At 40.4% G+C, this 23633-nt stretch overlaps 2 protein-coding genes across 4 annotated transcripts in view; one reads left to right on the top strand and one right to left on the bottom strand.

Annotated features, from left to right (window-relative positions):
* LOC136867270 (cytochrome P450 6j1) overlaps positions 1-12950 on the bottom strand; it is a 91283-nt gene extending 78333 nt beyond the window's left edge. The window contains exons 1-3 of the mRNA XM_067144419.2: positions 12866-12950; positions 10636-10847; positions 7686-7874 (exon numbers count right to left, since the gene is read on the bottom strand). Of these exons, the coding sequence (XP_067000520.2) occupies positions 7686-7874; positions 10636-10847 (401 nt within the window). The 5' untranslated portion in view covers positions 12866-12950. The remainder of the gene's footprint in view (positions 1-7685; positions 7875-10635; positions 10848-12865) is intronic.
* A 4664-nt stretch (positions 12951-17614) lies between these two features.
* Positions 17615-23633, top strand: part of LOC136856944 (rootletin) — a 523875-nt gene continuing 517856 nt past the window's right edge. For all 3 annotated transcript variants that reach the window (XM_067135228.2, XM_067135229.2, XM_067135226.2), the window contains exon 1: positions 17615-17760. The gene's annotated coding sequence lies outside the window, so the exon portion shown is untranslated. The remainder of the gene's footprint in view (positions 17761-23633) is intronic.

The raw sequence follows: 23633 nt of genomic DNA, 5'->3' as shown, positions 1-23633 counted from the left end.
GATGACGCTGAGGTAGAGTAGGACTAATACTGGGAAGGAAGTGGTGGTTGACGTCTTAATTAGTATTCACTCCAGGCATAGACTAATGCGAAAATGGTATATCTTACAAAACCATTTTCAGGACTGGTTTCGATGAGATTCGAACCCATTATCTCCCGAATACAAGGTTACAGCTACATGACCAGTACCACGCAACCAACTCGTTCGGTTGCATGACGAATATCAGTACTTATACAGTAACTTTAGCTTATTACCCTGTAGATCTCCGCAAAGGTTTCACTACCACTGGTGCTTTGCATGTGGGAGAGGTGTCGGTGATATTTGGGTTACTCTGAGTGTGTCTGTCGGTGGTTTGATGAAGGGCCAGTGGATCCATGTGAGATATTGCCTAAGAGCTTACATATCCATCGAGGTTTCTATTACCATATAAGAATAAATTTGACTTCTCACTTATCACCCTACTGAAGAAATAATTTAAAATTTTCCCCACACTTTCACACCCTTAATTAAGAAGTTGAGTTTTTTTTTTCCAATTTCCAGAAGTTAGCTTATTCGTCTTGGAGCCGGGATGTTAGAGAACGAGATGTGATAAACCGGACGTGATACTACTATATAGTTCTATGGCATGGCTATCTATAACAGTGAATGCATTATATTGACATATTTTTCTTTCTGAATGGCACTATAATAAAATAATGTCTCCTATAGCAAGGATGCCTGTCCTGTTAGTTCCGTGTACTTTATTTTTCCACGTCACTGCCCGTTGTTTGTGTGCGAATGAAAACCGGATACCTTTTCTGCCTCCGTGTACTGGTTCTAAAAAAAATCCCACCTAAATTTTGAGGAATTCGAAAGCAGGACTCATGTTGAGAATCAAATGTCTAGATCAATGCCCCTTCCCATAATTCTCTCTTTAAGTGGATTTACCGAAAAGGTTTTGCATCACTCTTGTACGTAGTGTCAGTATTTTGCTGCTTTGAGTGTTGTTAATGCAACCCGAAAAGCCGAAATAAATAAATAAGTAAATATAAACACATCTGTACGTAGCCCCTTTTATATTGTAGACACAATATCGAGTTCAAATGGTAGGTAGCAGAGCGCTAAACTTCTGGCCGTAAGTTGGTGGGTTCGATCGCAGCTCAGTCCGGTGGTATTTGAAGGTGCTCAAATAAGCCAGCCTTGTGTCAATAGATTTTTTGCGGTACGTAAAAGAACTCAAATGGTAGAAGATTTCGGAACCTTGGTGAGCTCGAAAACTAGAAAAGTAGATACTGTCGCTGTAAAATAATAATAATAATAATAATAATAATAATAATAATAATAATAATAATAATAATAATAATAATCGGTAACTCCGCCATTGCCGGTCCCAAGCCCGCGGCCTCATCTTGCAAGTGATATGGAAGGAGGAAGGGTAGGAGTAACAACCTCGTAAAAAAACCTGGGCCCATATGGCTCCGGATGGTAGCACCCTGTAAGGGCCCTTGCCTAGGGTTACAGGTGAAACCTGGTCAACGGTCTCGAAGACGGATGAGGAATTTAAATTCCCAACGGCGGAGAGAGCGGAAGAACCTAGTGGAGTAAAGCACGAATAAAAAATCATTTCGGACCAACAATCCGATCTCATCTTGGAATTAATTTCCAGCCTTGTACAATGTACAATTTCAATTGCAGAATGGAAAGTCCGCTGAATGAAAGCACTACCCCAGGTGGTAGCTCGGAAGAGAAATCCACCATTGCGTTATGCAATGCATCGGGACCCAGGGTTTTGGGGAGTCCCAACATCTGCAATAAGGGTGAGTCGGAGCATCCTTGCAATTCTTTCAGACTTAAATTGAACAGGATATTCTTTGCAGGCACTCTTAATGTAAATTCCTTGCTAAAAACCGGCCAACAGAAAAAACTGGAAATTTTCTTAGATATACATGAAATCCAGATCTTAGCAGCTCAAGAGACACGGTTTATGGATGAGAATGTAACAGAAACCAAAGATTATAGAATCTTTAAAGGTAAACGAGCAATCAAAATTATGAAAGGAATCCCAATACTAGGCACTGCCTTTTATGTCCATAAAGCAATAGTTGATCATGTTATGGAATTCAAATCTAGTTCAGAAAGGTTCTCTCTTCTCACACTTAAAAGCAAGAAAAAAAGGTATACATTTGTTAACTGTCATGCACCAATAAATGAAGATAATAGGAAGAACCCAAGTAAAACTGAAGAATTCTGGAGTCTTCTAGATGATGAAATATCAAAAATTCCAAAATCAAATGTTATTATTCTACTAGGTGATTTTAATGCACAGATAGCCAAAGAAAATGTTTTCAGCAAAACAGTAAGGGCATACCCGGCACACAAAAGAACAAACAAAAATGGCCAAAAATTCCAAAAAGTATTAAGGAAATTATGAATGTTAAAGTAATAAGAAGTGGGGAGTTTGACTCCGATCACCACCTCTCTAAAATTAAGCTAAAGCTTCTACCTCGCAGGAATCAAGTAAGACCGAGAAAATTAATGAAATACAATATAGATAGGCTCAACATTACACAAGCAACTATAGAAAACTTTCAGGAAGAAGTTAAAATAACTCAGCATGGCAAATGGCCAGAATTATCTAAACCGATTAATAGTGCAGCAAAGAAAGTATTTGGATCAGTTAAAACTAAAAAGAAAGTATGGTGGAATATCGTATGAGAGGAAGCACTAATCGAAAGAACGAAAAAGTGGAAACAAATGGAAATATTCCGGAAAGAATGAACACTATGAGCTATTTAAACTACAAAGAAAAGAAACAAGAATAATAAGGCAGGTTAAAAGATCTTTTGAAAAATAGCTGCTAGTAGATATTGAGAATAATTTTGTAAGAAATAACTCCAGAAATTTCTATCAGACTTTTAAGAATAACCTGAAAGGTAATCAATCCCCGAGTATTTGCTTCAGAGATGCAAATGGTATTGGCCTTAACAATGCCGAGAATTGTGAGATTCCGGCAAAACATTTCGAACACTTGCTGAACTGCCCTCAGCCAAATCATAAATTAAAATTTTCAGAAATTCACGAAAATCTAGAAGCTGATTCACCTCCAACAGAGAAAGAAATTAAGGAAGCATTAAAAAACCTTAAAATACCAAAGCTAGTGGGGAAGACCCCATAACAGCTGAACTTTTAAAATGGGCTGAACCAAAAATTATAGAAGATCTACAAATAATCTTTGAGGAAATTTTGGAAACAGAAAAGATCCCACAGGATTGGAAAGTGGTTCTAATACACCCATTACACAAGAAGGGTAACAAGCAAGATGCCAACAACTACAGAGGTATATCTCTCTTGCCAGTTGCTTACAAGATATTCTCAACAATACTACTAAACAGAGTAAAATCGACACAGGACAGTCAATTGGGTGAATATCAAGGTGGATTTAGAGAGGGAAGATCTTGCTCCGAACAGATTTTCAACCAGAAATCTATAATTCAACACAGATTAATAAACTCCAAATACATAGTTGTAACATTTATTGACATTAAAAAAAGCTTTTGATTCTGTTGATAGGGAAACCCTAGATAACGTAATCCGTGAATTTGGAGTTAAAAATTAAATTGGCAAACCTAATTCGTGAAACCCTTACAGACACTATCCCGAAAGTAAGATTTATGGGTGAAAAATCTCGACCTTTCAAAATAAATACAGGTGTCAGGCAGGGCGATGGTTTATTCCCACTCCTTTTCAATTGTGTCATGGAAAAATGTAAGAATTTGGAATGAAAAACTGAAAGAATCCAAAATATTGCCAGTCGTGCTGGAGAAAAAGAACAAAGGTGTTGCAATAAATTGCCTAGCATTTGCAGATGACTTTGCCATTTTTCAGAAAGCCTTACAGATGCAGCAATGCATGTCAGTCTCCTTAAAAAGACAGCCAACATGAGAGGCTTGAGAATCTCTGCCGAGAAAACAAAATATTTCACGAATATTAAAAGTGCCCCGACGTTTCTAGTAACGGATATTGGTTAAATAGAAAAGGTAAAGAAATTCAAATATTTGGGTGAGGCAATTCAAGGAAATGGTTTAGAAAATTCTGCTATAGAGGAGAGGATACAAAAGAAGGAAAGAGCTTACGGTATAACTACGAATACTTACAACAAAAAATGCTTATCAACAAAACTTAAAATAAAGCACTACAACGCAGTAGTGAAACCAGAATGCCTGTACGCCAGTGCACTGAACTACAAGCTTGATAAATTAGAAATATTAGAAAGAAGAATTATAAGGAAAATATTAGGTCCTCTAAGAATTGCAGAGTTTTGGAAATTAAGAAGTAACAATGAAATTTACCAGAACATAGAAAATATATCAGAAACAATAAGAAAAAGGAGATTTCTATGTCTTGGACACATTTACAGAATGGATGACAATAGACTAACTAAACGAATCTTTAAGTACCTTTGGGAAAAGAAATCAACCACCATCTGGATTCAAGAAGTCAAGAAAGACCTGGAAAGGAACAACATACGAGAAGAAGAATTATTAGAAAGAAAGATTTTTAGGAAGAAAGTCTTACAAATGGAAGGAATCCAAGGGAGGAAGGAAAAGAAAACAGGCACAAAGTGGACTGAAGACAGGAAAAAGAAGCACAGCGAAACAATGAAAGACTACTGGAAGAAAAGGAAAGAACAACTAAGGAGGAAGAATTGAAATTGTAACGTGGTCCTTAGAAGGCCGGAACGCAAGAAGAAGAAGAATCGGCATTGCTCTCCTACGACAATCATCAATACGATATTGCTCTGCTATGACAATCATCAGTATGGTATAGCTCTTCCACAACAATTATTATTATTATTATTATTATTATTATTATTATTATTATTATTATTATTATTATTATTATTATCATCATCATCATCATTACCTGTACATACAAATGATGACTGCTTGTATAAGTTTGTCATCTCTCATCAGACTACAAACTAACGTTTTCCTTACTTCGTTAATCACGTCATAAGCTAGCAAAATAAAATACAGTGATTGGAAATTCGCTTTAATCGCCCATCCAAAATAAATAAACCAACATTGGCTCTCCAGTGACCCATTTATGATTAGGGACTGTTGATAAGTTATGACCGAAAATAGTTAGTCAGAATCCAGTATATTAAGCAGGATGGGAACTTCGACATTTCTGTTTACAATTAAAGCATGCACGCAATCGAAGACATACTTATGACAACAGCAAATTAGACTATATTGACAGCTCCAATCAAAGTACTGTATTTTCAAGCGACTGACAAGACTGTAGTTTTTAATCCTTTCATATATTGATCACTTACTGAAAGTGGTTTTCAGTTACATAGAGACTCTGTTAGTCCTTGCGTTGGAGTCGAAAATTTGAGACTTCACATAATAGTTGAGTGGCATTGTCGCTGTCTTGTGACTAAAGTAGCCGCAGTTAGATTATTCAACTCATCCTGTGGATGAGAAGGTATCCAATACCGCACGTCTACAGCTTGCCAGAGTTATTCAAGTAGGATTACAGTATTCAAGAGGGGGAAGCCAGATACGAACACTGATTGTGAAATGATATCCAGACTGATGAATGCAAACATACGTTACTAATTATTCGATTGTAAACTCATTATGTCAACACAGGCCTTCTGCATAGTTAATGTGCTGATCGGTCCCAGTAGTATGTTCATTCCGAGCAGCATGCGAGGATTCGAGTTTTAAACGCTGACACGCGCAGATATAATTATTAATCATATCTAGATCAATAAATTCCACTTCTATTCATCAAGAAGTAATAACATAGTCTACTCAATTCTCGATACCCACGAGTGTCCTAAAATAGGCAGCCCATATTTACTTTTCATAACGCAACGAAGTAGTACAATTATTTTTCAGTTATTCTTATATTTATTTTTTCAATTGGCTTTACGTCGCACCGACACAGATAGGTCTTATGGCTACGATGGGATAAGAAAAGCCTAAGAGTGGGAAGGAAGCGGCTGTAGCCTTAATTAAGGTACAGCCCCAGCATTTGCCTAGGGTGAAAATGGAAACAACGGGAAACCATCTTCAGGGCTGTCGACAGTGGGATTCGAACCCACTATCTTCCGGATGCAAGCTGTTCAGAGTTCTTGACAAAATTCCGCATATTCTGGATCAATAAATTGCACTTCTGCTACTGCAGCTTCCAGCTTGCATCCGGAAGATAGTGACTTGTGGTGACGATGGGACAGGAAAGGGCTAGAAGTGGGAAGGAAGCGGCCGTGGCCTTAATTAAGGTACAGCCCCAGCATTTGCCTGGTGTGAATATGGGAAACCACGGAAAACCATTTTCAGGGCTGCCGACAGTGGGGTTCAAACCTACTATCTCCCGAATACTGGATACTGGCCGCACTTAAGCGTCTGCAGCTATCGAGCTCGGTAGTGCTGAATTCAATAGGTATAAAAATCAAATAAAACCATATGCATATCTGTTGAGCAAACATAAGAATAAAGAAAAATGTCAAGGAAGATCACAGTGTTCACAATTACTATCAAGAAAATTTGTCTCGTTTCTTACGTATTTTCAAAACACTTAATTAGATTTTGTCATGCTTATATTAAGGGATGGAATCAGGAGAAACCTGTGTTCAATATGACCATCAGCCATCCTTAAAATAATTTTCCATTTTAACCTGTCTCAAACTCTAGCTATTTGTCGGACAGTAGATTTCTGAAAGGCTGTTACAGCGTCAGTATTTTTTACTACTTACATATTCCCGTCTCACATATGGACATGCATAATGACTCAATCACCCACCTAGAGCTGAATGCCAAATTAAATGATCAAAAGTTTCAAAAATGAACAATGATCTCTTGTTCGGTCCGAAGGTGAAGCCGAGTAAAATTTAAAATATCAAAAATTTCGTATAGGTACAATCATTAACTCTCCCTGTAATCCATTTAGTTTTCATACGAAAATTTCTGCAGACAGGAAGGCAGCATACGACTATTCATAAACCACACCTCATAGAGCACGTGAGGGGTACATAAATTGCAAAAACCGAGTCAGCATCAAAATAATGTGTACTAGACGAGATGAAGGGTAAGGTAGTTTTCCATTGCTTTCTCCCTACAATCCCTACAAAAAGTACCTCTCACTAGTTAAACTTTACTTCATGTGTACTGTACATGTGAACTTATCCTGCGCAAATACTCACAGAATACAATATACTCAAAATATTCAATCTCAAGTTGAATTCCAATAATATGATTTCGCCTAAAGAATTATTGTGAAAACGTATAAGTAAATAAGAACCTCGAATTTGAATACGAATTCATATCTACTTCCTGTATTTAGTGAAATGAAAACCTACAACCTGTTTTCCAGTCATTGGCCGGGTCAGGGATGTGATGAATGAAGCAGATATAGGCTATTAGTACGATGGGGTCGCCACTCCCAAAGTGATATATCAATGACTGATAAATGCTACGAAATGAGAATGGAGAGTGTTGCTGGAATGAAAGATGACAGGGAAAACCGGAGTACCCGGAGAAAAACCTGTCCCGCCTCTGCTTTGTCCAGCACAAATCTCACATGGAGTGACCGGGATTTGAACCACGGTATCCAGCGGTGAGAGGCCAACGCGCTGCCGTCTGAGCCACGGAGGCTCCCCTGTATTTAGTAATCAAGTAAAATAAATTAGAACTTACTTCTCCCCACTGTTGAAGGATGGATTTCTTGCTAACAATGGATCCATTTTCTCGTCTATAGAACGAGCATTTCTTTCAAAACTCTGGAAGTCCTTTATGAGGATAGCTTTTATAAGATCTGGATCACGAACAAGGACTGCTGGAGTTAGAAAACGGTAAACGCCGACATAAGGGTTTCCATCCAGTTTCCTAGAAGTCAGAAATATATATACAAATAAAATTACCATTAATAGTTAGAAGATTCCTTCTTAAAACATTTCAGCGATTCATGGTTGCCACCAGCATTATAATACACAAATAGGATGGATTTCAACTTGAATACGTTAGTTTAGCAATATGTATGGTATTCTCTCGGTTTAGGAGTATGTCAGGTCTTCTCTCAGAATTCACCACACCACAGGTTGTTAGGAGCAGGAAGGGAAAAAGAGTGAAAGATGTTTTAAGGATGAAACATAGAAGAGAAAAGAAGGTAAGGAGTGCAGCGAAGTATAAATTTCATTCGGTGAAAATACAGAGAGATTTCATTACTGAAGCTTTGTAACACAAATGTGGTAATGTAACAAATGTGACATATAATGAAAGCCATAAGAAATACAAATAGCCGTAAATTATACTCTACCGGGCGAGTTAGCCGTGCGGTTAGGGGCGCGCGGCTGTGAGCTTGCATCCGGGAGACAGTGGGTTCGAATCCCACTGTCGGCAGCCCTGAAGGTGGTTTTCCATGGTTTCCCATTTTCATACGAGGCAAATGCTGGGGCTGTACCTTCATTAAGGCCACGGCTGATTCCTTCCAACTCCTAGGCATTTCCTATCCCATCGTCGCCATAAGACCTATCTGTGTCGGTGCGACAGAAAGCTACTAGCAAAAAATAAAAAAAATAAAAATAAAAAATAACCCTGATTTGTACATAATAATCAAATGTAACAATTTAAAGATCTTGAAAGGTTTAACCAGGACAAACTGCAGGATAATGTAGAATCATTGTGTCAGTATCAATCTCCATCCTTGTGGTTAAGAAACGAATGTCTAATCAATTGTGCCAAGCAATCGGTTATCAAGTTATCATAGATTGTATTATGTCCAACCCTTGTCCCGTCCCTCTACGGCGTCAGGCATGAAGTGAGATGGATCTTCGTAGCAAGTTTCTACGACCGGATGCCCTTCCTGGCGTCAACCTCATCAGAGGAGTTAATAAGATGAATGACGTGATATAAGATAATAGGAATGGAGAGGGTAAAACCCGGTGTCGGCATATAGCCTACTCCTGTCGATTAGCACCAAGAGGCCTGCTCAGGGCTTAACGTCTCCATCCGACGAACGAATCACCGTCAACAGGGTCATATGCCCTCACTCCATAAGAGCAATGCGGAGAGGTTTGGAATTTAATCCAGGCTTTTGTCATGCAATCTAGTGATTAGAAATTGTATACCACTACCTCCCCTACCCTGCCGGCAAAACATTTCTTAACCGGCTAACCACAGTGTCAGACAGTCTAGACTTCAACGCCTTAACGAGCGTGATCACCAGGCAGGCTCAGTCGGTTATCATAGACTAAAATAAGGAATATCACGACACAACGTTTACAGTCACGACAGAGTGCTTAATGATCAAAATGTACATTTCCTGACACAACAATTGAGTTAACTCCTCTACGAAAGAACTAGCATCAGACATCGTATACCTCAACCCATGTTATGGACTTTTGTAAGAATATTTGTCCAGTACACACTTCGTAAATAAGATGGCGAAGTACTGTTGAATTAAGGAAGTGTCGAGCAGCGTTACAACAATTTGTAGTGAACTCGTTCTAAAATCAGAGAAGTGCTCTCCTTTATTGGAAAAGTGTCGATAATCTCAGTGTATTAACTAACACAGAAATATCTGCGATAACGAGCTACTTTCTTTTTGTAGTGCTTGTATTCAGAGATTTGGACACTTTTGAGCCGTTCATTGTTTCAAGAGGTGTAGCTAAGTGAGCTGTTTTATAACAATGCAACCTCTCTTGTCTGCTTAAAAATGTTCTTTGTATAAAATAATATTGTATAAATAACGCGTGTTAATTATAGAAGAGAACCACTTTTATCCCACTGACATTGTTGTCAAGGAGTTCTTTTTCTGGTGGATTAACATCGTACTAATACATCGAAGGGTTTCAACGACGCAAGGATGAGAAATAATAATACAATAATGTTACTGGCTTTACGTCCCACTAACTACTTTTACGGCTTTCGGAGACGCCGAACTGCTGGAATTCAGTCTCGCAGGAGCTATTTTACGTGCCAGTAAATCTACTGACACGAGACTGGCGTATTTGAGCACCTTCAAATACCACTGGACCGAGCCAGGATCGAGCCTGTCATGTTGGGAGGAGGGGGGGTTAAGAAGGCCAGCACCTCAACCGTCTGAACCACTCAGCCCGACAAGGATGAGAAAGGGTGAGGCTTAAGATGGTAGCGTCCGTGGCCTTAATTAAGTTACTCGTAGTCCTAGTATTTGTCTGGTGTGAACATGTAAAGTCATCGGAATCTATCTTCAGGGCTGCCGACGGTGAGATTAGAACCCACCATCTCCCGAATGTAAACTCACAGCTACGTGACCCGAACTGCGTGGCTATCTCTATTGATAAGTAGTATTCTAAGAAACTACGAATTTAACCATCTTGGTTAAAATGTCAATAAAAATGTGGCATTAAATTTGTCCAGTCATGTTAAATATGTTGACTGTAGAATGGCACTAAAATTAGCATGAATGATGACTTGTAACATTAGGTACATTACTCGTGTCCTCATTTAACAGTTACGAAATTTGTGAGTAGGAAAATGATTCCTTCGATATGCTTGTAATGACATCCTCTATCCTCCCTACATGCCAGTCTATCCATATAATGCTGTCACAATGAAGTTTTCCTTTATGTAGCATATCTCGTAGTTTCTATTGAAATTACCTTACCTGTATAATTCAACCATAAGGTCACCGACAGTTTTCTTGACAAAGAAAACATCCTTGAAGTTTCCAAAGAAAAATTTGGGTTTCTCAAAGGGCACATTCCGATCCTTCCAGTAGTCGTAAGTCCATGTGAAATAGACATAGATGATAGAGATTACGGTGATGATGGTGCCTGTAGTCCAGTCTATGGAAACTGGGAGCAGATCTAGCGCCATCTACTTAATCATGAACAAAATTACGCAACATTAGCTGAATAATAATTGTATGGTCGCTTAATTGCATTATTAACTAAGTGACTAATAATTTAGTTCTAGATTAACTTTAAGTTCATTATTACTAAAACTGATAAAAAATATAAAAAAGAAAACAAGCTTGCAGTTACAAAGTGTGTAAACCTTGGGAGCTATAATTACGATTTTCATGTAAAGACTATGTTTCACATCCCCTCAAATACTTCAGAGGTCGGCGTGAAGCAATTTTGGCATGAAAAGAAGTTGTTTAATGAGCCAGTGACTCTAGAGGCCTTATGCACTCACACACTGCTATATGCCGACCAACTCAACTGGAATTCGAATAGTACTGAGAATTACCGGGCGAGTTGGCCGTGTGGTTAGGGGCGCGCAGCTGTGAGCTTGCATCCGGGAGATACTGGGTTCGAATCCCACTGTCGGCAGCCTTGAAAATGGTTTTCTGTGGTTTCCCATCTTTATACCAGGCAAATGCTGGGACTGTACCTTAATTAAGGCCACGGCCGCTTCCTTCCAACTCCTAGCCCTTTCCTATTCCATCGTCGCCATAAGACCTATCTGTGTCGGTGCGACTTGAAGCCAATAGAGAAAAAAAATGTACTGAGAATTCGACGTGAACACCTGAACTATCTACGCTATGCAGACTCCTTTACTCCGAATACTAACTGCAGGACGTCTCATTTTGAAGTTGCCACATGGTTTGTTCGAGTTAGGTACCTACTTTGGCGAGGAGTTACTGCCTATTTCAATGATCTATCAACCATAACCAAAAAATAAACGTTCTATCCCTTGTAAAAATGTGAAGTCAAGAGATATGAGGTGAATGTTAGATTTAAAATGTTCCACACTCGCAACCTTTGGGGTCGGTAAAGGAGTTGACCAACAGATACTGAACAGTAAAAATAAGAGCCGGAACTTGGGACAAGTAATTTTCTATTACACACCCTTCTCACAACAAATTCATTCATCATAATTTAATGTCATCTTTCTGTGTTATAAAAGCAGAAGTTAAGCAACACCGGGTGTGGTCACCACTTGGATGGCTAGCTTACGTGCTGTTGGCTAGAAGAGGGGCAGAAAGGAACTAGCCTCCCTATCACAAGTTAACTCCGGCTCAGGACGCCTGATCAGTGCCCTCTGGCCTAGCTGGGGGCAATGACTAGGTCGCCAACGTCTAGGATTTTGTAAGTACTTGTTTATGATGTTATACTATGAACGATATGTACATATTTTCCATTTTAAGATTGCGAGAATCGAGTTCAGGACTCTCAATGTTGACCATTCAGCCAAGGAGCCGGACGATGATAATAATAATAATAATAATAATAATAATAATAATAATAATAATAATAATAATGTCGTTTTAGTTGCTACAGATTATAAAAGGAGCACAGGTGTTCATTAACATATCAAGAGCCAACAGCACGGAATTATTACATTGAACAGATTAAACTGTAGAGTATGTACCACTCTAAAATAGCACAACATATTCACATATGAATAAAACACGGAACAATGGTTGAGTTGATTTTAGTTCCTAATTAAGTGAGAAATAGTAGCTAGTAATTGAACATCCTGGTTCGAATTCCGGCCAAACCATGCGGGGGCTTTTTGAAATGTGAGAGTCACGTCCGTGTGGCTCAGATTCCACGTTAAACTGGAAGTCTGGGGCTGTTATCACGATATCAACAGTCACTTAAAACTACATACACGCGCACACACACACACACACACACATTAGCTTGCTTACTCAAGACACACATCTTAGCTGTCTGATTGTCCTGAGTTTAATAACCGTGTACTATGGGAGATTATTGCTATAGTTGCACTCGGTTAATAAAGTGAAAACCCCAGACATATTTCATTATAGTAGGAATCTACCGTTACTGATTTGATCTAGTGCTGAATTCCTGGTCATGACGGAAGAAACATATAATAAGAAAGAGTATTTAATAAGTGCTTGAAAGAACTGAGATAGTACTGACCGTTCTGTTCTGTGCTAGGCAGCGAGGTACTGCAGTTGGGTTGTTGTAGGTTGGCGGACTGGCTAGAGGATGAATGTCATGATCCCATCCGGACTCTCCCTCCCTGCGAGGGGACTGCGCCTGCTATCAACACCAAGACGAATGACTATACAGAGTAGTACTGCTTAATTTCCTGTACAATATTTTGCTAAATGATGACATTAAATATGCTGTTTTGTGTTTCATTGATTGACTAATGTGTCAGTTGTAGAATGTAATATTTAGGTTAGATTAAAGAAATAACTTATAATGTATCAGAATATAAATACGGAGGGCCATGAATACGAAGCAGAAGCATTTTGTGATTTGCGTCTGGATCAATGCTTTCTACTCAGACTGTTCCGTTCTTTGATCTTACTATGGAGCCATATATTTTTGGAAGAACGTTGTTTGATACTTGCCTTTATTTATTTATAAGGTGTGTCTGAAAATGTTGTTAACAGCTTTAAATATTTTACAAAATTTAAACATTTGCAGAATAGCAGTTCAAAGTGCATTTAATTTTAATTTGAAAAGTATTTTATAGTACAGTATGTAGAATTTTCCATTTAGCCATTTGGTGGCCATGATCAATAAGGCGTCAAGTCTGTGTGGTCTAGCCGATCGGGCCGCACTGGCAGAAAATATAATTCACCGTCAGAATGTTGGCCGGCAGGGTAGGAGAGGTGGTGGTATACAATTTATAATCACTAGATTGCGTGACAAAAATCTGGATTGAATTCGAAATCAATCTGTAGTGTTCACATGGAGTGACTGCATACGACGCTTTTGATGATGATTCGTCCGTCGGATGGAGACGTTAAGCCTTGAGCAGACTCCTTGGTGCTATTAGACCGGAGTAGGCTATGTGCTGGCACCGGGGTTTACCTTCTCCCTTACAACTATAATATTATTTCATGTCATTGCTGTCCGACTCGTTGGCTGAACGCTCAGCGTACTGGCCTTCGGTTCAGAGGGTCCCGCGTTCGATTCCCGGCCGGGTCGGGGATGTTAACCTTAATTGGTTAATTCCAATGGCACGGGGGCTGGGTGTATGTGTTGTCTACATCATCATTTCATCCTCATCACGACATGCAGGTCACCTACGGGTGTCAAATAGAAAGACCTGCACCTGGCGAGCCGAACCCGTCCTGGGATATCCAGGCACTAAAAGCCATACGCCATTTCATATGTCATTGTTTTCATCTTATTAACTCCTCTGACAAGGTTTACGTCAGGAAGGGCATCCGGTGCTAAAAGCCCGCCACGAAGCTTCATCGCACTTCATATTCGACCCCATCGAGAAACGGAACAAGGATTGGGAACACAAATCATTTTTCCTAAATATTAGCCTAGCATATACCTTTTACTTCCTGAGGGGTTGTCATCATTTGATTGAATTACTCCTGATATTTAACAAAAGAACACGGACTTCCTAGGACAAGTGGAGTTAAAAATGGTACAACCTAGCTTACAGTCAACCGTTGGATAATATGGTACTTGAATTTATTTCTTCTTCGATGGGGAGTATTTCGACAGTCTAGACGAGCAAGAGTCATTGCCATCCTGCCTGTTCTGTAACGTCTGCTAATCCCATCGGTACTTATTATCGTGATAATTAAACCACAAGCAAGTAGAATTGGGGTCATGACAGCCGAGTGGCATCGTCACTAGTTTCTCACCATGGCAGCCGCGGTGAGAATCCTGGCCAATACATGTGAGATTTTCAAATGAACGTTCCTATGGTCAGGATTCCAAATAATTTCGAGTGGCTATTTCCAGCCGAGTGCAGCCCTTGTAAAGCAGACCCTCCGATGAGGGTGGGCGGCATCTGACATGTGTAGGTAACTGCGTGTTATTGTGGTGGAGGATAGTGTTAAGTGTGGTGTGTCAGTTGCAGGGATGTTGGGGACAGCACAAACATCCAGCCCCCGGGCCATTGGAATTAACCAATCAAGGTTAAAATCCCCAACGCGGCCGGGAATCGAACCCGGGACCCTCTGTACCGAAGGCCAGTACGCTGACCATTCAGCCAACGCATCGGACAGGATTCCAAAGAAAACTGCGTATCTCGTGACTACGATCAAGATATCAAAATTCAAGTAAAACTGCAAGCTTGCTTGCGTGCAAATTGAATTTTGTGACTGCGGTACTGAAAGTGTTACAAGTATGTTCAACAGCCAATTTCCAGATTACAACAGTGGAGTGTATTAGTAAGGAGCGGTAAGTAAATCGAACACTTACCGATGGAAATGAAAATGGCGTATGGCTTTTAGTGCCGGGATGTGTCCGAGGACTTCGGCTCGCCAGGTGCAGGTCTTTTGATTTGACTGCCGTAGGCGACCTGCGCGTCGTGATGAGGATGAAATGATGATGAAGACGACACATGCACCCAGTCCCCGTGCCAGGTGAATTAACCAATTATATTATGGTTAAAATTCCTGACCCTGCCGGGAATTGAACCCGAGACCCCTGTGACCAAAGGCCAGCACGCTAACCATTTAGCCATAGAGCCTGACTCTATAGATGAAATCATTCAACACACCAACGCGCCTCACAGCGTAACCCCTGCTCACAATATGTACATGTACTAAAAGCAAAATTCTTTAGCTTATCCCAGTTATTTCTGGGGTCGCTGGAACCACACAGGATTATTTTTGTTTTGACCAGGGGTCGAATGTCTTTCCTAATGCCACGTGAATTTTGGAATGAATATCTCAACTCAGAATCGACCGGGATTCGAACCTCTGCCTTCCGGGTGAGAAACCAGAACCTAAGCCGCTGGGCTAATCATGCCGCAGGCGGTAGGTACGTGTGAGGCCTGCTATGACTAGTTAAATATAGCTACAGCACTGGTCGGAAGATGAACCAATCTTGTTACACTTTCTATAGTTCAGTAATTGTTTTGTGTTTTGGTGAGTATAAAATAATGCTGAACTACTGTATATGTAATATAGTTATTTAATTTGTGCATCATATTTTTGTTTTACTTTTGTATGACGTAATTCTTTGGCGTCCGCCTCTGTGGTATAGTGGTTAGTGTGATTAGCTGCTACCCCCGGAGGCCCGGGTTCAATTCCAGGCTCTGCCACGAAAATTTTAAAATTGGTACGAGGGCTGGAACGGGTTCCACTCAGCCTCGGGAGGTCAAATGAGTAGAGGCGGGTTCGATTCCTACCTCAGCCATCCTGGAAGTGATTTTCCGTGGTTTCCCCACTTCCCCTCCAGGCAAATGCTGGGATGGTACCTAACTTAAGGCCACGGTCGCTTCCTTCCCTCTTCCTTGTCTATCCCTTCCAATCTTCCCATCCCCCCGCGAGGCCCCTGTTCAGCACAGGAGGTGAGGCCACCTGGGCGAGGTACTGGTCCTCCTCCCAAGTTGTTTCCACGACCCAGAGTCTGAAGCTCCAGGACACCGTCCTTGAGGTGGTAGAGGTGGGATCCCTCGCTGAGTCCGAGGGAAAAATCAACCCTGGAAGGTAAACATATAAATAAGAAGAAGAAGAAGAAGAAATTCTTTGGCACCATATCCCCTCCCTTCACAGAAACTTGTCTCATGTTATATCTGTGATATAAATGACATGCGAATACCAATTTTAAAGGATTTGTGCTGTTGTCCTGCATTTCCTCCAATTTGAATGCCCGGCTAGCTCTTTATTAAAGAATTTGTGTTTTTCTCCTGCATTTCCTCCAATTTGAAAAGGAGAGATTTCCTTATAGGGGAAGGATTGTGCACCCCCTCGACCCCATAAATATCGAATAATTGTATTTTAGTCCTAGCCTATTATATAGTCTTCAGGATAAGTTCCTTTATTCAAAACATATTAAGTAAGCCTGCACTTAAACCTGATGGTCACAAATTGGATCATTCGATTTAAAAAAAAGTAAGGCATAACGGGCAAAATGTTACGCATTCCAACTCGTGGACGAATCTGTTGAAAAGTTAGGTTGACTATTTATTTATTTATTTACAAAAATCCCGCAAGTACTGAGACTGCCCTGGTGGATAGAATATATTAAAAAAGAAAACTTGATACAAACAAATAAATAAAATGTTTTAAATTAATTAAATAAAAAAGTATTACAAAACTGGTGCGACACAAAGGAGATTGTTTGAAGAGAACGGTTTTCCCCAAGTTTTTTGAAAATTCGGTTTCTATTTCGGTTTCGGTTTCGGTAAGAATAGCGAACAATGCAGATCCAGTATGCTTGAGGTTAGGGTTGGAATGAGCTTGTGGATTTATTTCTGCGGCTTACATATATGCTTAAAACGCAGGAGCAATTTGATAACAACTACGGAGACAATAATTAGTCTGACATTGCTTCTACTTACACTGCATTGCACTCCATTTACATCTTTCCTATCCAGCCTGCCTTGGCTAATTCTAATTGTCTTCCAACCCCGAAAGTATTAGGTTTGAGAGGCCAAGGATTCTTCGACAAAGAATCTGATGTCTCCTATTGCGAGTTAAAGATAGGATAGGTGCGATAATGAACTTCCTCTTAAAACAACGATCAACTCCAACACCAGTCAATATTGCACCAAATTTTAGTCAGACAACAGTGATTTTTAAAGATCCCGCAGCTTTCTGTTTAGACAGCTCTTATGTGAGCCATCTCGTGAGCAACAGTAGCAACTAACATGACCAGCACGCTGCGCTATCTGTGCGCCCAGAGTGGAACAAGGTAGTCCGACCGCGTTGGCTCAGTGCCACTTGTGTCACAGCTATGCCCACGGAGCTGGCGGTGGTGTCTGGCCGGATCATATCCTTGACAGTGTTAGTTCTCCTATCGTCGGCTGCTGCTGTGTCATCTCAGCCATCCTGGGTCTGCCTGAGAGAAAAGCGCGTGTGGATACCACCGGTCCAGACAGAAAGGTAAGCTCCGTGCTAGTCGTTTGACGTACCGGTTCCATTGCCCCCGCGAGTGCGGTATTGAGCGGTCTTCATTGGGGAGGTTCCACCTTGCGGCTCGCAGGTCGAATGGCTCGCAGTAGCCTTTTGTAATTAGTACCTCTTTCCCTTGATTTTTTTTCCAATGAGCTGCTTTTTAGCAATCTGTATAATTTGACCAGTGGTGGTACTATATTTACATTAAATCACGCAAATTTCCACGCAGAGCCTCATAAACCAATAGTTCTGATCTGTTCGATAATAGGCCTAATGACACTTGCAAATTTCAATTTATGTATTACTGATCTGGAAAATATTTAGATTTTAAATACTTTAATTTTTTAAAACATTATTTAAAAATTCGAGGTAAGACCACTTTTAAGGTAGGCGTCGAAAGTCACTATGAATGGAATCGACCCACTCAATTCTGGCTTTCCGGTCCTGTTGAGGAGCTTTTCTTAATTCATTCGATTTCAGTTACTTTAAATTATTACATTTGAGTTTCAAATACTTTTAAAAGAACCACATTGCCGGGGTAAGTAGCTCCGGTAGTAGAGCGCTGACCTGAGTTCGCGTTGGCGGGTTCGATCGCGGGTCAGTCCCGTGGCATTTAGAGGTGCTCAAATACGCCTGCCTCGTATCGGTAAATTCACTGACAGATAAAAGAACTCCCTAGGGATAAAATTTCGGCACCTCGGCGTCTTCGAAAACCTTAAAAAATAGTTGTTGAGATATTATTATTATTAAGAATTACATTAACATTGTGCGATTCAGGACACTGAATACTGAAACTCCCAGGCTGCGGTGACCGTAGAAAATTATAATTGATTATTTTCCCAATGGCTCTTCCTCCCTTACTTTATTTACTTGAAGTCCGGAGTGTCTTCCTCGATTTCAACCCTTCATTGTTATGTGAAATACAAATCACAGATCTCATACACAAAATAGCATATTACGTAGAAAATAACATGGGTTGATGAATATGATAACGTTAGACTTTAATTGAAGCATATTATTACCTAGTTTTTTTAAGATGAATCCTGAAATACTGCATAATTCGCCTCATCCCAGTTAAACTGATTCCACTGAGCTCTGGTATCGACTACATATCGACTTGTCGTGGCCATTGCTAAAGAGAAGACATGTGTTCTTTCAATACGCATCCTTGTACGAAGATGAATAATCTCAACGAGTTATTAACACTACGTTTTGCCAACGGATGTCACCACTACTTAGCTTGGGGTCGAATCCGAGTCCAGAGCCCTGGCGTTCAGTTTTTGTAGTATTCGATAGGATACGATTCGATTCAATTCGATTCTTTGCGCCTCCATCGTCAAGAAGTATTCCGTTTCCTTATATTTTCTTTTCAATTCAGAAATAATGGAATTATCCCTGATGGTGAAGGACAAACAAGTGAAGTAATTAAACTACTATCTTCTATCTATCAGTTATATTCATTTTCTCTCTCAATTTATATCTACATACTTGACAAGTTTTTCTCCATTAACTTTCACTACTAAATAAAATACATTAAATTACTAAAGAAAAGGTTACTGTAGGCACAGTAGTCTGCGTTTTACTGAAGAAAGTGAAGAAGCCGTATGAGGAAATGCACTCTGCGAAGCCACTATCGATGTCGAACAGTGTTGCTTTTCGGGACTGATGTGGATCGTGATTCATTGAGATAGGAGTAGATGGCGAAATATATGCTTTGTTTACAAAACAAACGCGTCCCAATCGGGCAGCTGTAATTTTTACTTGTCCATGAAAGGACTCTAACATAATTGTTTCCCACATTTTCTTCTTTTACATAGTATTTAAAATATCGGTTACGTCTGAACCAGTTCTTGACGTTTCAACCTGAAACATTACATCGATACAATCGTGGGATTTTATGCAATTTAACAATAAAATATCAGTTTAAGGGCCATCGGTTATACTATTGGAAGAAAGTTTCCTTTCTCTGACAGAACAGCAGATCAAAATAAATGTTTCCATTCGAGTAGTAGCCTACATGTAATTATTTTACATGCTCAGATGGATCATAAGATTCATTAACACACTGATAAAATTCTTCCACCGAGCTCGATAGCTGCAATCGCTTAAGTGCGGCCAGTATCCAGTATTTGGGAGATAGTGGGTTCGAACCCCACTGTCGGCAGCCCTGAAGATGGTTTTCCGTGGTTTCCCATTTTCACACCAGGCAAATGCTGGGGGTTTCCGTTAATTAAGGCCACGGCCGCTTCCTTCCCAGTCCTAGCCCTTTCCTGTCCCATCGTCACCATAAGACCTATCTGTGCTCAATGCGACGTAAAGCCAAGAGCAAATAAAAAAAAAAAAAAAAAAAAAAAAGATATATATTCCAGGGAAACCATTCACTGGGCCTTACTAGTTCTTGGTATCAGTCTGTTTTTTTGTTAAAAGCCGAGCTGAGTGGCTCAGACGGTTCAGGCGCTGGCCTTCTGACCCCAAATTGGCAGGTTCGATCCTGGCTCAGTCTGGTGGTATTTGAAGGTGCTCAAATACGTCAGCCTCGTGTCGGGAGATTTACTGGCACGTAAAAGAACTCCTGTGGTACTAAATTCCGGCACCTCGGCGTCTCCGAAAACCGTAAAATGTAGGACGCAAAGCCAATAACATTATTCATTATTTTCGTTAAATATGAACTTACCAAGCATCATTCAATAAAAAACCAGTTTTATTTTCGAACAATAGGTGTCACGCCAAAATTGCTCTTTAGAACTCATAACTCTGGTACATAATATATCCTCACAAACGTGGATTTTTTATGTTAAGGCCATCTGTGAAACGTAGTCACTTAACGTAATGGTGGCGTTAATGTGAAATATAATACATTATTCATTCAATGTTGTCGGTTTTAGGGGCTGTAATTATTATCATTATTAAACCCAAGTAATAATAATACGGTATAATCACGGAAACTCAACTCTCGGTAACTCGACCTTCCATAAAACTAGACATCTGCAGAAGTTACTTTTTTCCATAATGAAGGGATCATGAAATTAGTCTTTTTTGTGTGTTTTTTGGTCGAGCGGTATGAGTAAGGGCAGTCATTTTTAGAACATAATGTAACATATAATAATGTTATGAAAATGGGATGAAAATGGTTCATTACTAGGTGACAAGGAAATAATTACAGTGGCGGGGGAGAAGGAAGGGAAATACAAAGACGAATCAAAGGACGAGGAGGCGAAAAACAACTTAAAGATGACACACATTGAATAATCGAAGGCTGAGGAGCACGTTTCTTTCTGCAATTTGCTTTACGTAGCACCGACACAGGTAGGTCTTATGGCGCTAGTGGGACTGGAAACGGGTATGACTGGGAAGGAAGTGGCCGTGACCTTAATTACGTTACAGACCCAGCATTTGCCTAGTGGAAAATGGGAAACTACGGATAACCATCTTCAGGGCTGCTGACACTGGGGTTCGATTCCATTAACTCCCGAATGCAAGCTCGCAGCTGCACGACCCTCAATGCACGGCCAACTCGCTCGGTGGAGCAAAGGTTTATCTGCGTGATGGAGCGGCCAGGAGAAACGAGTGCGAGAAGAAAAAATACACCATTTTCATCCGAAAGAGAACAAACATTTAATGTACATATAACTTGTATTATTGATTTTATATAAATTCCTTTAGGTTAGGTTTTATATTTTCCTTTGGCCTCTTCATGTTAAAAGTGTCCGCTATATTAACCTGAAATGAGTTTTATATATTACCCTTTCACGAGTTCATAAGACTCGACACCCTCTCTGTCCACATTAAGTCGAGTTTGAGAGACTCTACAGTAATAATAATAATAATAATAATAATAATAATAATAATAATAATAATAATAATAATAATAATGGAAAAAATCCACAGCCTGTTTCCAGTCATTCGACCGGGTCAGGGATGGAATGAATGAAACCCCTATCTAGCGGCGAGGGTAGGAATTGTGCCGGCTACCGAAGCCTGTCGCACTCCTCTGGGGCGATGATTAATGAATGACAGATGAAATGAAATGCTATTGGAGAGTATTGCTGGAATGAAATATGACAGGGAAAACCGGAGTACCCGGAGAAAAACCTGTCCCGCCTCCGCTTTGTCCAGCACAAATCTCACATGGAGTGACCGGGATTTGAACCACGGAACCCAGCGGTGAGAGGCCAGCGCGCTGCCACCTGAGCCACGGAGGCTCAATAATAATAATAATAATAATAATAATAATAATAATAATAATAATAATAATAATAATAATATTACCGGGCGAGTTGACCGTGCGGTTAGGGGCGCTCAGGTTGCATCCAGGAGATCGTGGGTTCGAACCCTACTGTTGGCAGCCCTGAAGATGGTTTTCCGTGGTTTCCCATGTTTACACCAGGCTGCACCTTAATTAAAGCCACGGCCACTTTCTTCCCTCTCCCAGCCCTTTCCTATCCCATCGTTGCCATAAGACCTATCTGTGCCGGTGCGACGTAAAACAAATCGTAATAATAATAATATACGATTAACATTTCTTAAATCTGATAATGTCTTCCGGAACACTGGGTTACAAGACAATTCTACTATGATACTCTTACTTTTAAACACCGTCAAATGACAACATACTGGCATAAGATTCCACGACCTTAGACACAGGTGGTGAGCTCCTAACGAACTACGCCCTACATTCAGTACGTACGTGAGATATCTGTGTTCGTAATTTGGGCTCCAATTTGAGCGGAAACGACAATGCCTTATGAATTGAAGTGAAGTGAGAACCTACGGAGCACAGTTTGAAGGATGCAAAGCAAAGCAAAGTCTTCTCCGTACAGGCCATGAAGGCCCTGGGAGGGGTGGAAGGTAAAGGCTTCCACTATCCGTAACCTCGGCATTTGATGGGGTAGAGTGGTTAGCTCTACGCCCGGCTGCCTTTGTCCCCAGGAATTAACGTGGTACTCATTTTTTGTGTAGGCTGAGTGAACCTCAAGGCCATGTGCATGCACCTCCAGAAGTGGAAATCTTGTTTCTTAAATTTTACGACTTCCTGAATGGGATTCGAACCCACGTCCTTCTGGGCGATCCGAGCACGCCTTTACCGCCTCGGCCAGGCAGCCCCTACAGTTTGAAGGATGGCTAGACTAATTCGGGCCACACTGCTAGCCTTCAAACGCTCTACGCAACCGTAAACGGTGTGGGTTTGTGGCAGTAGACAGTATGAATTTTCAGATTCACTGTTTACTACGCGATTATAATTTCTCGTTGCAAAATACTCAACAACCTGGTCTGGTTTTCGAAAAAGGTGTAGAGAAGTAAAAATAAATCAGTTGAATACGCAAGAAGCTGAGTGTTTTTCCATATTTGTATAAAATACCGACAGCATAACTGAAGTTGAAGCGGGGTTTATAATACATAAATGCCACCTGCTATGAAAGTAAATGAGGATATTATCTTTGTTGGAATTGGCTGTTTCAGTTCCTAGTTATTACTTTCCTTTCAGGAGGGCTTATAATCGCGTTGTTTTCCTGCTTATTACGACAATCGTCACCATTTTCTATTCGGAACGATTCGCAGGTGATGGTGAGAATATTAATGTTGAACATGAGACGATTTTTTTTCTTCTGCTATTTGCTTTACGTCGCACCGACACAGTTGCTCTTATGGCGACGATGGGAGAGGAAAGGGCTAGGAATGAGAAGGAAGCGGCCGTAGCCTTAAGGTACAGCTGCATCATTTGCCTGGTGTGAAAATGGGAAACCACGTGAAAACCATCTTCAGGGCTACCGACAGTGGGGTTCGAATCCACTATCTTCCGAATACTGGATACTGGCCGCACTTAAGCGACTGCAGCTATCGAGCTCGGTGAGACGACTTCT

This window comes from Anabrus simplex, chromosome 1, assembly GCF_040414725.1.
Source record: "Anabrus simplex isolate iqAnaSimp1 chromosome 1, ASM4041472v1, whole genome shotgun sequence".
Taxonomy (NCBI): domain Eukaryota; kingdom Metazoa; phylum Arthropoda; class Insecta; order Orthoptera; family Tettigoniidae; genus Anabrus; species Anabrus simplex.
Note: the sequence above shows the minus strand (reverse complement) of the source record. Positions and strands in the feature narration are given on the sequence as shown.